The sequence below is a fragment of the Dromiciops gliroides genome, chromosome 2 (genome assembly GCF_019393635.1).
Source record: "Dromiciops gliroides isolate mDroGli1 chromosome 2, mDroGli1.pri, whole genome shotgun sequence".
Taxonomy (NCBI): Eukaryota; Metazoa; Chordata; class Mammalia; order Microbiotheria; family Microbiotheriidae; genus Dromiciops; species Dromiciops gliroides.
The window spans coordinates 360,016,721-360,032,191 of record NC_057862.1 but is presented as its reverse complement, the minus strand read 5'-3'; the positions used below and the strand labels follow the sequence as shown (position 1 = coordinate 360,032,191).

The 15,471-nt window shown below is 36.4% G+C and overlaps 1 protein-coding gene across 1 annotated transcript in view; it reads right to left on the bottom strand.

Annotated features, from left to right (window-relative positions):
• Positions 1-14,940, bottom strand: part of ITCH (itchy E3 ubiquitin protein ligase) — a 77,136-nt gene extending 62,196 nt beyond the window's left edge. Inside the window, 7 exon segments of the mRNA XM_043984645.1 lie at positions 11,901-11,917; positions 11,919-11,944; position 13,627; positions 13,682-13,704; positions 13,707-13,788; positions 13,790-13,818; positions 14,919-14,940. Of these exon segments, the coding sequence (XP_043840580.1) occupies positions 11,901-11,917; positions 11,919-11,944; position 13,627; positions 13,682-13,704; positions 13,707-13,788; positions 13,790-13,818; positions 14,919-14,925 (185 nt within the window). The 5' untranslated portion in view covers positions 14,926-14,940.
• Positions 14,941-15,471: the final 531 nt, after the last annotated feature.

The following is a 15,471-nucleotide window of genomic DNA, read 5'->3' as shown; positions in this document are numbered from 1 at the left end:
GAATCAAGCAACATAATGAGAGAGGAAGCACAGTGTGATAGAAAAAATACAAGTACAACAGTCAGGAGGGTAGTCTTAGCCTTATTAACTTAGCTACATGGACTTTTGAGCAAAAACACCATTTTCCTGGGTCCCAATTTCTCCATTTGAAAACTGATAGACTGTGGGGCAGCTAGGTGGCGCAGTGGATAAAGCAACCAGTCCTGGATTTAGGAGTACCTGAGTTCAAACCTGGCCTCAGACACTTGACACTTACTAGCTGAGTGACCCTGGGCAAGTCACTTAACCAATCCCCACTGCCCCACAAAAAAAAGAAAGAAAAACTGACAGGTTGCATTAATTTCTATCTAGCTTTAAAATTCTATCATTCCATGATAATAAAGTGACTACAATGTCCATACCTCTTTAAATCAGAAATTCCATTACTGGATTTATACCCCAAGGAAGTAATGGATAAGAAAAAAAAAATCTCCATATACACCAAAACATATAACAGCACTTTTTGTGATGGCTAAGCTAGAGCTAGATGTCAGATAGAGTACTGGGCCTGGAGTCAGGAAAACTCTTCCTAAGTTCAAATCTGTCTGGGGGCAGCTAGTTGTGTGACCCTGGGAAAGTCATTTAAACCTGTTTTACCTTAGTTTCCTCGTCTGTAAAATAAGCTGGAGAAGGAAACAGCAAACCACCCTAGGATCTTTGCCAAGAAAATCCCAAATAGGGTCACAAAGAATCAGACATGATCGAAAAAACAACTGAACACAAAAACTGGAAACAAAGTATATGTTTATCTACTGAGGAAGGGCTAAACAAATTGTGGTATATAATGTAGTGGAATACTATTGTGCTATGAAAAATGATGCATGTCGTGAGTATAGAGAAGCATAGTGGAGGTGGGAGGTCCAGAATTATCATTCCTATTTCATGTGTTTTCAGACTATTTAAATGTATCAATCAGTTGTATTATTGTTGGTTTTTTCCTCCTCTCTAAAAAAAAATGCCATTTTAATATGGTCTGGCTCTCTGGGAGGGGAAGGGAGAGGAATGCTTGAGATAACTATGATATATGAAACAGAAGAGAACAATAAAAACTTATTTTAAAACTTCTATTGCTCTAAATAACTTTGATCAGAGAAAGGGCAAAAGCCTGGATTTTTAGGTTGTTATTGTTTGTCCTTCATTCTTGAAGAGGACCATGACATCAGGAGGTGATGTCATATAACTGCAGGAAACTGAATGTGAGAGAGAGCTGTGAAAAGTCAACAACCTCACTCTCTCCTCCAGAGCCATCTGGGTCCAGTGGCAAAATATACATCAGGACAAGTGGAGATGGCCCTGGTTGTTTGAAGCAATTGGAGTTAAGTGACACTTAAGTATTGATTTTTAGGAATGTATGTGGGGAAAATAAAACATAACTTATGGTTAATATCACAGAAACATCAAAGGTATGGTAGAAATTGGGTTTAAAAAAGAGCTTATTATCTATTGTCATATAAAAAAAAATGCTCGAAATCACTACTGATCAGAGAAATGCAAATTAAAACAACTTTGAAATATCACCTCACGCCTATCAGACTGGCTAATATGACAAAAAAGGAACATAATAAATGTTGAAGAAGTTGTGGAAAAATTGGAACACTAATGTATTGTTGGTGGAGCTGTGAAGTGATCCCACCATTCTGGAGAGCAATTTGGAACTATGCCAAAGGGCTATGGGACTGTTTCATACCCTTGACCCAGTGGCACCACTACTAGGTCTGTACCCCAAAGAGACCATAGAAAAAGGAAAAGGACCCACATGTACAAAAATATTTATAGCAGCTCTCCTTGTGGTGGAAGAGAATTGGAAATCAAGGGAATGGCCATCAATAGGGGAATGGCTAAACAAACTGTGGTATATGAATGTAATGGAATACTATTGTGCTGTAAGAAACAATGGGGGCAGCTAGGTGGAGCAGTGGATAGAGCACCAGCCCTGGAGTCAGGAGTACCTGAGTTCAAATCCGGCCTCAGACACTTAACACTTAGTAGCTGTGTGACCCTGGGCAAGTCACTTAACCCCAATTGCCTCACTAAAAAAAAAAAAAAGAAAAGAAAAAGAAACAATGAGCAGGAGTTCAGAGAAACCTGGAAGGACTTACATGAACTGAACTGATGCTGACTGAGAGGAGCAGAACCAGGAGAACATTGTACATAGTAACAGCAACATTGTGTGAGGAACAATGGGGATAGGACTTGGCTCTTCTCACAAGTGCAACGATACAAAACAGTTTGAAAGAGCTCGTGATAGAAATATTCTCAACATCCAGAAAAAAAACTGTGAATTATGAATGAAGATTGAATCACTGTTTCTACTTTTGGACTGTTTTAAAATTTCCTTCTTGTTTGAGGTTTTTCCCTTGTGCTCTGATTCATCTTTCCACAAGATGACTAATGTAGAAATATGTTGATGTGAATGTACATATAAACCTATATTAGACTGCTTTCTGTCTTGGGGAGGAGGGAGGGAAGGGAGGGGAGAAAAATTTGGAACTAAAAATCCAGTGTAAACAAATGTTGAAAACTATCCTTATATGTAATGTGTAACTGGAAAATAATAAAATAAAATTTTAGACCATCCATCAAGAACTTCCTCTTGATGATACCATAAGGAAATTAAGAGATTATAGAATCATTTATCTGTCAGATTATGGGGCAGAGGAAGAATTTAGGACCAAAGAAGATATAGAGAGTAAAATAATTGGAAAAATAGATCATTTTGATTATATAAAATTAAAAGCTTTTGCAGAAACAAAACTAATGTAACCAGATTACCAGGGAAGTAGAAAACTGGGAAAGAATTTTTGAAACAAATCACTCTGGTAAAGGCCTCATTTCTCAAATATATAGAGAAACTGAGTCAAATTATAAAAATACAAGTCATTCCCCAGTTGAGAAATGGTCAAAGGATATGAACACGCAGTTTTCAGACGAAGAAAATCAAAGCTATTTCTAATCATATGAAAAAAATGCTCCAGATCACTATTGATCAGAGAAATGCAAATTAAAACAACTCTGAGGTATCACCACAACACCTATCAGAGTAGCAAATATAACGAAAAAGGAAAATATTGGATGTTGGAGGGAATGTGGGAAAACTGGAAAACTAATCCACTGTTGACAAACAGTAAAAATGTGACCAAAAGGCCAGATAAGAATTGGTTTGTGTTACCACTCTGACAAGTTAGCATTGTTAAATATATCATTTTCGTTCATAGAAAAATTTGCAGCTTTTACTAGGTATAATAAGAATAATAACTGGAAATGTAGAAATATATGTCTCTGTAGATAGGCAAACAACTTAGTCATGCATTTCTATACTATTACGTATTCCGTAAAAAAGATAATTCCTTATACATATGTATATATGTGTATATGTATGCATAGTTTATAATCCCATATCATATGAGTGGGGTTGGACAGACTTGCACACTCCCATTTAAATCTCCTATTTTATACCTTGTTGCCAGTTTTTTAATATCAGGTTTAACAAGACCAAATGATGCAATGGATTATTCTAAATTCCATAGAATGGTAATATCAAGTTTCACCTTAATCAGTTTTCATCCCTTTGTTTGACTCACATGGGTGGGTTATACAGTGTTGAGAAAAACAACACTATATACCCACCCACGTGAATCATTGTTCCCAAATTATAAGTGGAAAAAGACACTTAAAGTTAAAGATTTCCAAATATGTGAATATTGGTTTAGAAATAAAGTTTATTTCTGAAAATCACCTCTAATTACAGCATTGACTGGTCCCCCCTGTGCCCCAAATATGCTGAGAAGGTCCTTTTGTATATTGGCATCTGTTGTCACCCATTGATAGTTCCTATCCAGAAAATTTACAGAGTAAATTTATTAGTTTTTGCTTTTTAAAAAAAAATCTCTTTCTAGCAGATGCTAAACAATCTAAGATCTCCAGTTTTATAAACTCTGACTGCCCTAAAAGTGTTGCTCTCTCCTACCTGAGCTAATGTTCATTATCTTGTCATTCCAATACGCACACACACACACAAAACTTCTCACTTTATGTAAGTGGACCATTCTGCAAAGTTATACATAAAGTGATTTTTAGGTAATGTGAATTGCTGATGATGTGGGGAAGGGAAGGAATGGGAGGGAGGCAGAAAAGGGGATAGAGTGCTCACTGACGGAGGAGGCCATCATATGGTTCATGAACACATGGATAGGGACAACTAGGTGGTGCAGTGGAAAAAGGACTGGCCCTGTATTCGGTAGGACCTGAATTCAAATTCGGGCCTCAGACACTTGATACTTATTAGCTGTGTGACCCTGGGCAAGTCACTTAAACCCTCACTACCCCTCAAAACAAAACAAAGAACACATGGGTGCTAGGGACGAAGAAAAGAGAACAAAAGAGTAACACATGACAGCTGGGGCCAGCATGGGCCTGCTCAGAATCAAGAGAAGCTCACAGGAAGCAGAAACATGGGGGCCAGATATGGATACAGACAGGAGAGAACAGGCAACATGCAGGAGCTGGGCCAGAGATGCCATACCCAAGCAGAATATATTCATGTGGGGCTTGAACATGCAGGCAGGTGGGTGGAGCAGGGCAAAGGTCTCTTCTCTCAGTACTGCGGTCTCAAGTCAAACCCCTGAACTACCACCAGTAGTAACTTCTCATCTGCTCTGCCTTCACTTGGGGGGGGTGGTAATTTTTCTTTTATTTTGTTTTTAATTGGGGGCAGGGGATAGAGGCCGCAGAAAGCTAAGTGAAGGGGCAGGAGGAGAGAGAGAAAGGGAGAGGGAGGGAGGGGGGAGAGAGAGAACAAGTGAGCACACAAGCAAATAATATTGCACAGTAAAGTTAACAAAGGTGTTTTTATGGAATGCAGATTTCTTTCAGAATTCTTTCCATAAAGTACAATCTGTATAAAGCAAATTTATGTGAAGTGAGAAAACTGTGTGTGTATATGTATGTGGGTATATGAATACACACATATATAAAATAGTGATTGATTGATCATTCTAACATTCATCCCAGGACACTGTCAAATAGCATAATTCTTCTATAGTTTTTAAATTGTATTCTATAGTTGCCAATTGGGATTGTCTACCTACTTGTCTGGTCCAAGTTAACTCATTGTCATCACTTTATTTTTATTTATTGTAGAACTCAGTTGCATCAACTTGGGAAAAAATAACAAGCATTTACCTAACTTATATGTCCTCATGGTTATCAATGTCCCAGTTATGATTAACAAAAGCCTTATGACTGCCTGCCACCACCCTCTCCCACATGCCTCCTACAGCAAAACTCTGAAATTTGACCAGACCAAATGATAAAGAAAGCCAATGCAAAGCCACAGGAAGTGACTTTTCCTACCTCAGAACTGAGGTTTCTGAGTTTCTGAGTTTCGGGCAGTAGGAAAGGGGGATCACCAGTTAACACATTGAGATTGCAGGGTGGCAGCTAAGTGGCGCAGTGGATAGAGCACTGGCCCTGGATTCAGGAGGACCTGAGTTCAAATCCAACCATAGACACAACACTTACTAGCTGTGTGACCCTGGGCAAGTCACTTAACCCCAATTGCCTCACCAAAAAAAAAAGTTAAATAAAATAAAAATAAAAATAAAAAAGATTGCCGGGTAGCCTCTAAGACTGACTAGATATAAGATATGACCACAAAATGAGCCTGCAAAGCTCTGGGTCTGGGAGGTAGGAAAGAGCTCTTTTCTGAAAATGACATGATGGTCAGAAAGCCTCAGGGAAGGAGACTTAGATGCCCTCAGGAGAGGTGGTACCCACAGCACCAAGCCAAGTACCTTTGGCTCCAGGGTTTCTGAGATCCTTAACATTCTGACCAGCAATACCAGAGAGGGCATGAATTCCAAGGGAAGTCTATCACCAAGAAGCAGAGGTCAGACCAGGAACCCCACAGTGAGAACAGGCAAGGTCAAGCAACCACTGCATTTAAAAGTACATGCAGGCCAAAACCTGGCCCTGGCAGAAACCCTAGATGAGGAATTAACCTAGAGAGATGAGTAAATCAAAGAAAACATCAATTAAACTATCAAAAATTATTGTAAGATCTACAAACGGAGAGACTAACTCCATAAGAACAGTAAGCAGAGACTCAAAAGGGGAAAGAAAAAAAAAAAGGATTTGCCACAAGGACCAACCTTAACACCTAAAAGGAATTAAGCAAGAGATAATAAAACCTCTGGGGGAAGAATCAGAAGGAAAATAAAAACTAAGAAGAGAAAGTGATAAACCTTAACAAGAAATGGACTTTTTGAGCACTAGAATACACAAAACAGAAATCAATTACTTTCCCACACAGCAAGAAATATTAAAACAAAAACAAAAAAGACTGAAAAAGACTAGAAAATGTAGGATATATCAGATACCAAAACCAAAAAACTTCCCCAAAACAAAACTGGTGTAGAATTCAATTCAAGGAGAAATAATTTGAGAATCACTGAATCTCTCAAATACATGATTTCAAAATTAAAATCACAAAGGAAAACTGATTCAGAGGTATTAGAACCAGAGGCAAAGTAAAGACATGAACATATAAAGAATCTAATGATCATTCCAATTGATTTTTTTTTTTTAGTGAGGCAATTGGGATTAAGTGACTTGCCCTAGGTCACACAGCTAGTAAGTGTTAAGTGTCTGAGGCCGGATTTGAACTCAGGTACTCCCTGACTCCAGGGCTGGTGCTCTATCCACTGCGCCACCTAGCTGCCCTCATTCCCAACTGATAAACAAGGGAAAGTTCTCAAGGGAAGAAATCCAAATCATATTGAAAAAAATTATCCAAGTCAACAATAGAAAATGCAAATTAAAGCAACACTGAGGTTCTTCTACCTTATAGCCATGAGATGGCAAAGACAAAAATGGAAAATGATAAATGCCAGTGAGAATACAGGAAAAAAGGCACAATGATGCACTGTTGGTACAGCTGTGAATCCAGCCATTTTGAAAAGCAAGTTGGAGCTGTACCTATAAATTTACTAAACTATGCATACCCTCTGAGATAGTGATATAACTACCAGGCCCAAATTTCAAAGAGAGCAAAGCAAGAAAAGAATACACACACACACACACACACACACACACACACACACATTCCATATCTCTTTTTTTATAGTGGCTAAGAGCTATAAGCTAAGGGGGTGCCCATCAAGTGGGAAATGGGTGAACAAATTATGTTATCTGAATAATACTCAATGCTATAAGTAATGAAAAAAAGACTGTTCAAAGAAACCTGGAAAACTGGTATAAAACAAATAAAGACTGAAATAAGTAGAACCAGGAGAATACTTTATAATGATCAACCATAATTCCAAGAACCAGTGTTCCACTAATCCCCCCCTTAAAGAATCCCCAAAAGGAAAGTTCCCATAACCCAAATCCAGAGCTCTCACATCCAGGAAAAGAAAATGCTGCAAGCATCCAACAATAAGCAGTTTAAGTACCATGGATCCACAGTCAAGTTCACACAAAACCTTAAAGTTTCTACTAAAAAGCAAAGGAGATCTTGGAATACACTATTTCAAAAGACAAAAAGAAGCCTTACAAAAAAAAAAAAACTTACCCTAAAAAGCTTAGTATAATCCTATGGGGAAAAAAAAAAGACCTTTAGGGGAATAGAGAAGTTTATTTCAGTCAAGAGAAACCTAGAAAGGCAAATGTATTTGAGTAATGGAAGGGGTTGTAATGGTGATATAGTGCTAACACTGTAATAAAGGAGAAGAAACAAATGTTCCTTAAGAACTATGTTTTCGGGGCAGCTAGGTGGCTCAGTAGATAAAGCACCAGCCCTGGATTCAGGAGTACCTGAGTTCAAATCTGGCCTCGGGCACTTGGACACTTACTAGCTGTGTGACCCCCGGGCAAGTCACTTAACCCCCATTGCCCTGCAAAAAAAAAAAAAAAAGAACTATGTTTTCGGGGCAGCTAGGGTGGCACAGTGGATAAAGCACTGGCCCTGGATTCACAAAGGACCTGAGTTCAAATTTTGACCTCAGACACTTGATATTTACTAGTTGTGTGACCCTTGGGTAAGTCCCTCAACCATCATTGCCCTGCTCCCCCAAAACAAAACAAAAGAACTATAATGTTTTCAAAGGATACTGAGAAAAACTGAGGTCTCCTGGGGAGATTCATTGGTTCCTTTCTGAAGGTTTTTTTAAGAGATGAAAAAGAACAGGTAAAAGGAAGAATACTACCGTGCAGAAAGGAGGAAGAAAAAGGTGGACTTCGGCTATGCCTTATAAATGGGATGAGTGAGAAGAGTTTTTTTATAAACATGTAGGGGATAGCCTCAGATGAACCTCTCTTATTAAAACAGACATTAAAGAGCTGAAAACACACATAGATAAATATATGATGTTTGGTATAAAATACCTTCATACTTAATTTGAAGACAATCAGGTTTTAGAAACCAAGGATTAAGATATTACTTAGAAGGCAATAAAGTACAAGCAAAACACAGATCTTTGATTCTGAAAGATGTACAAAAAGGGAAAAGAGAAAGAACTAAAATCTGAGGGGGATAACCATCAATTGGGTAGTAGTTGAACAAACTGTGTAGCACATGATAATTCAAATACTCTGCATCATAAGAAATGACAGAAAAGACAACTCCAGAGAATCCTTGGTAGAATGAACTAATACAGAGTGAAGTAAACAGAACCAGGAGAACAATTTATACCAGGACAACACTGTGGAGGGGGAAAAACAATTTGAAAGATCTAAGAACTCTGATCAATGTAATTATCAACCCTATTTCCAGGACCTAGGATAAAGCATATTATCTAATTCCTGACACAGAGATAGTGGCCCAAGGTGCAAAAAGAGACACATATTTTTGGACACAGCCACTGTGTAGGTTTTACTTCACTTTGCTTATTTATTCATTTCTCTTTTTTTAATTTAATAAAGTATTTTATTTTTTCCCCATTACATGTAAAGATAGTTCTCAACTTTTGTTTATACAAGCTTTCCAACTTCAGATTTTCTCCCTCCCTCCCCTTCCTCCCCCCTCCCCCTAGACAGCAGGTAATCTGATATTGGGTGTTATATATGCATACATACACACACATATACATATATACATAACATACACACATACACACACACATTATATACATACATACATATACAACATAATAACATTAAACATATTTCTGCATTAGTCATGTTTATAAGAGAAAATAGAGCAATGAGGAAAAACCTCAAATAGAAAAACATCAGCACCAAAAACAAAAGAAATAGTATGGTTCATTCAGCATCTATACTCCACAGTTTCTTTCCCCCCCCCTCCCCTGGATTTGGAGATCCTATTCTATCATGAGTTCCCTGGAACTCTTCTGTACCATTGCATTGGTGAGAAGATATAGTCCATCACAGTAGATCAACACTCAATGTTGATGAACTGTGGTACAATGTTCTTCTGGTTCTGCTCATCTCACTCACTCATCAGCCCACACAAGACCTCCAGGTTTCTCTGAACTCCTCCTGCTCATTGTTTCTTACAGCACAATAGTATTCCATTGTATCATATACCACAACTTGTCCAGCCATGCCCAATTGATGGGCATCCCCTCAACCTTCCAATTCTTGCCACCACATAAATAGCAGCTATAAATATTTTTGTACATGTGGGTCCCTTTCCCCTTTCCATGATTTCTTTGGGGAAAAGACCCAAAAGTGGTATTGCTGGGTCAAAGGGTATGCACAGCTTTATCGCCCTTTGGGCATAATTCAAATTGCTCTCCAGAATGGTTGGATCAGTTCACAGCTCCACCAACAATGCATTAGTGTTCCAATTTTTCCACAGCTTCTCCAATATTTATTATTTTCCTTTTTTGTCATTTTAGCCAATCTGATAGGTGTCAGGTGGTACCTCAGAGTTCTTTTAATTTGCATCTCTCTAATCATTAGAGATTTAGAGCATTTTTTCATATGGGAATAGATAGCTTTGGTTTCTTCATCACTTTGCTTATTTATTACAGAGTTTCCCCCACTCCTGACTTTTTTCTCTTAGCTTTTAATGGAAGAGGAGGGAGGGTTGGCAATAGTGGTGTCAAAAATAGGAGTCAATGAATTTTTTTAAAAATGCACAGGAGAAAATACAAGGAAGTTCAGAAGGAAACAAAAGGGAAAAGGTTGAAAGTAACATGATAACTCATTAATATATTTTTTTTTTAAAAAGCAGTATGAAATAGAAATGTATCGCCTCATATAAATATTTTAATATTCTGCTGCATTTATGGAAATGCCTCTCTTTTTTTGGTGCTTAAATTCAAGAATAAAAAAATTTTAATTCTTTTTTTTTTTTTTTTTGGAGAGGCAATGGGGGTTAAGTGACGTGCCAGGGTCACACAGCTAGTAAGTATTAAGTGTCTAAGGCTGGCTTTGAACTCAGGTCCTCCTGAATCCAGGGCCAGTGCTCTTTCCACTGCGCCACCTAGCGGCCCCAATTCTTTTTTGATGATCCTGTTATCTCCTGCTTTGCTCCAAAAACATTAAATCCATTTAACAAGAACTTTGATGTCTACTCCCAAATCAGTACTGTCCAGTCATGTTCTCTTAGACCAGCAGTACTATTCAACAATGACTGAACTCTGTATGATAAGGAGAACAAGTGACCACAGATTTAGTAAGATAAACTGATATCAAAATCAAAATTCTGTATTTCCCATGAAGCTATAAAATATATAGCCTGATCTTTTTTAACCTCCCCACACTGATTATTGTCTGAATGTCTACTATAATAAAAGACCCAAAAATCTCTTGGCCAACAATGTCCAGGGCCATACATGTGAGACTGCTGATAATATCTAAGGAACCCATGCACAAACCTCAACATCACTTAAGGCTGCCTAAAGGTGACATTCTTGTTATCCATAAGTGGCAATGTTTCAGAAGCCTGCAATAGTATTGTATAATCACTAAATAAGATCTCAACAAATGTCTCAAATAACATGAAGGCTCTCTCAAGATACATCAATACTATTCAACTACTGCAAAAAGTCATCAAGGCAATTAGAGCAAGGGACCTCTGAGTTGCCTCTATACCTGTTAAAACATTTACCCTCCAAATTGTAGTTTGCTTTACAAAACTCACAGGAAACAGAAGACGAACTTAGAGCTTGTCAAGATGTGGAAAAATGAAGAGAAGCACTGAAATCTAAAAATCACCTTCAACACTGTTTTCTTGTCAATTTTATTCTTCCCCTTCTAAATAACGACCTCCTCTGCCCCAAAGGCCAAAGTCATGACCTTTCCTTATTTTTCAACCCCCATAGAACCTAGTATACCCAAAAGCCACTTGAAAAATTATTAAATGAAGCAAAAAGAGACTTTGATACTATTAGCAGCTAAATTTCAGAGCATAAGGTTCACCTGATGCAGTTACAACTCTTCCTGTAGCAATTAACTGGTACAAATGCAAAGAAGATAACTCTCTTTGGTTTGACTATACTCATATTCTCATAGTTATGAGTTTTAATTCATTACAAATGGCAATTTTCAATTGTTATAGAAAGTACTTCAGATTCTCTTTCTTAGTAACCTAGGACACAGTGACTGCTTTATCTACTCTTCTGTACTTGGTATCAGCAATTAATTAATTTTTAATAGAAATCTGAGCATCCTCTAACACCTTATGACCACGGTAGACTAAGTTATAAGTCTTTCAGAGTATTAATCTGCAATTCATATGAAATTTACCCCCTTTTAATCTTTATCACTCAATTCATTTGCTCCAGTGTGGGCCTGACTAAAAAAGTAGTTTTCTTTATTAATTCATATATTAAACTTTCTTTCATCTAGTTCTGTAGTCCAATAATAACCACTTGTGCTCATGTGATATATCTTACCTTGCATCATTCCTGGTTTCTGGAATCATCACTCTGTGAACTGCCTTATCATCAGCAAAAACAAACAAACAAAACCCAATGAGATTAGAGCCTTGCTTCCAAAAACCTTTATTACTTAGACTGTGTAACCTAAATGTTCACTTAATCTTCCTAATAAAAAAATATTTAATATGAAATCAAGAGTCTATGGTTAAAATAAAATGTAATTAAATAATTTAATTTAAACTGAGGGTTAATTGATTTATCAATCACATGAATAAAACTAGTCTTACTATAATTTATATGTAACAAAAATGTTTTTCTATTGCATTTCAGAGATACACTGCATTTATGTGGGCTATAAAATTAAAAATTTTATGCACCTTCTATAAAACATGTTACTTCTGGTTTTAATTTAAACCTAGTCCCTTTTCCTTTTAGAACCCAATAATGCATAGCATAGTGTAAGAATGTAGTAACTGCTTCTGAATTTGAATATAATAATGCCTCACTTTATCTGGAGGTCACTTAAACTCAACGACTTAGAAAAAAGCTGAAAATGAAAAATAAAAAAGGCTTCAATGCCGTTGAAATGGATGACATAAAGGACATAACAATATTGACAACTATAAAACTGTTAACAATTATAGCTCCTGGATAAACAAAGTAATTTTGGTCACAGAGACCAGTTTCGTGATGTAGGGCTTAGGACCTTTAAAACCCCTATGTTTGGGAAAATATTTAATAATGAAAGTAAAGGGAAAAATCTTATGAAAATTCACAGGTAACATACATTAATGAGACAGCTACTAAGTTGTAGGCGTTTAATGTAAGAAGTTCACATGACACTGAAACAGACACTAGAAATAATCATGGACATTTAAATAATTATCATCAGTATTAGCTAACAGCAGCCTATTTTACAGAAACTAATGACACACTAAAGGCTTTTATTTTAATAATTATGGTTCCATTACTGGTAACAAAAAAGGGCAAACATAAAAGTGCACTAAGAGACTGAGAAAACCAGAGAATCATAAATTCTTATAGGGATTACTGACTCTTACTGAGACCTTTTCAGATTACCTAGTCCTAGGTCCAACCCCTATCTGAAAAAAGGGAAGCATTTCTACAACATTCTTCAACAGTGATCATACAAACTCGGTTTAAAAGCTCTAATGATGGGGAGAATCCACTACCTAATCTCAGGTGGTTAGAATAAACACAGTTTTCATTAATTAGGCATTAGCCTAGAGAACCCTTAAGAAGTAATATTCTAAAACACAAATAAATGAAGGCCTGGGACAGAAATTGATTAAAAATTCATATTTGTTTGATTAATAGGACAATTTGAGTCCAAATTGTGTTTGTTGTGTCTAAAGTATTCAAATTGTGGGTTTTTAAAAAATATAATAACTAATGCTAAAAAGGAAGTAAAATAAAAATTTAAATGCCACTACGTGGTACTTATAAAAACTAAGTGCCTCAGACTATAAACATCTGAGGAGATTGGGAAAGCAATAAGGATAATGAAAATAAGAGATACAATAAACTAAAAACAAAACTAGAACAAGAGAAACAATGTTGATTCAAAATTACATAAATTCAATCAGTTCATAATCAATCCATATAAACGATCCATGAAAAAAAAGGGAGAATATTAAAAATAATTTCGACCAGTTGTAAAAAAAAATTAAATAATTTTGTTACCATGACAAAAATGACAGGAGTTGAAAAGTATCATTACCCTCTGCTAAAAGAAGAGGTGACCAATAGTGACTACATTATTACATATTAGTTACCTTCTGACATGTGGCATAGCCTTCGTTAGAATCTCAGGATCTACTTGTAGTCCATCAAGACAAACTGACAAGTCTCCTATGAGTTCTGTTGGCTCTTTGTCACCCACAGAGTTGTAATGTCACAATTACTTCATCAACTAAGGAAAACAAAGAAGTTTTTTTTAATCTTTGAATAGTCTTACTGAAAGTGTTCATAAAAAGTATATGATTATATCCATCAAAAGGATACATAAAACTATAATTTACTTGGGTAAGTGATTCTATCTTCAAGTGAACATCAAATACTATATATGAAATAAAAGAATGAAATAAGACCAACTATTCATCCACACTGACATCTCTGCCTTGAAAAACTGAATGCAGCATTAAATGCCTAAAAGCTATAAACTCATTGGACCAGGAAGGAAGGAATAGCAGGAAGTACAAAAATTTGTTCAAATATCTTCACTGTTATAACCTATTTTTTAATTAATTTTTTTTTTAATTTTAGTGAGGCAATTGGGTTAAGTGACTTGCCCAAGGTCACACAGCTAGGTAGGTGTTAAGTGTCTGAGGCCCGGATTTGAACTCAGGTCCTCCTGACCTCCAGGCCGGTGCTCTATCCACTGCGCCACCTAGCTGCCCCTATAACCTATTTTTAAAGTTTGCCATTTAATTTATTTTCTAGATTTTTCCCCAAACTTGTCAGTGAGACAAAATAATGTGAGGCAAGCATGAAACGCAAGATCCTTTATCAAAATAAACAGATTAATTTAATTAAAAGAGAAAACAAGACTACAGAGAACTTTAGCTTGTCTTACAGTATCTTAGAAGACCACAATGGGGAAGAAAGATTCTAGAAATTGTTCAAATCAGGAAAAATCTTATGATTGGGTAATCATTACACATTTGTTTTGAATCTAGAGCTTAAAATTTTCTTAAAATGTATGAAATTGGGCAGCTAGGTGGCTCAGTGGATAAAGCACCAACCCTTGATTCAGGAGTACCTGAGTTCAAATCTGACCTCAGACACTTGACACCTTACTAGCTGTGTGACCCTGGCAAGTCACTTAACCCCCATTGCCCCGCCCCCCCTAATTTATTAAATTTCTTAAGATTTTTCTTATTGTTAAAGCTACATCCAAGCTAACAATGACATGCTCTCCTACAATTACAACTGTTTTCTAAGTCTGGTAGAATTCCATATATGCTATACAAAGTAAACATAAGTTAAACAAATTTTCATTTACATACATACGTTTCATATTATTTGACTTTAACGTTTCATGAATATCTAGAGCAGCACTTCCCAGCAAAACATCGGATTTTAATGTCTGGTGACTCCCATACGCGAAAATTTAATTTGCTGATGGGGTGACAATCTAAAAGGAGAAAAACGTTGAAGGAAAACTGCGATTTTTACTAAGCACCACAATGCAACCTAGAACAAGTAAATTATAGTTTCTATCTATGATAAAATAACTCTATTAATATACTTTACACTACTAATTTCATTGGTAGATCAATCACCAACAAAAATATTTTTTTTCCTGCAACAAACTGCTACATGTACATAATTTTATTGTGATATTGAAAGTGACCAAGAAAACACAGCAATTCTCCTTCCTCATACTGATCACTATTCAACTCTTGACAAATACTTGGATAACACAATCATGGATGAGACTAAAAGAAAATCAAGTTCTGAAAAGTCTGTGCAAACTGACATTTTCTTCCCACCTCTTTTCTACCAACATAAAAAATTACTGAGGGAAAGGAGACAAAGAAACCATTCTTAACCTTCAAGGCCA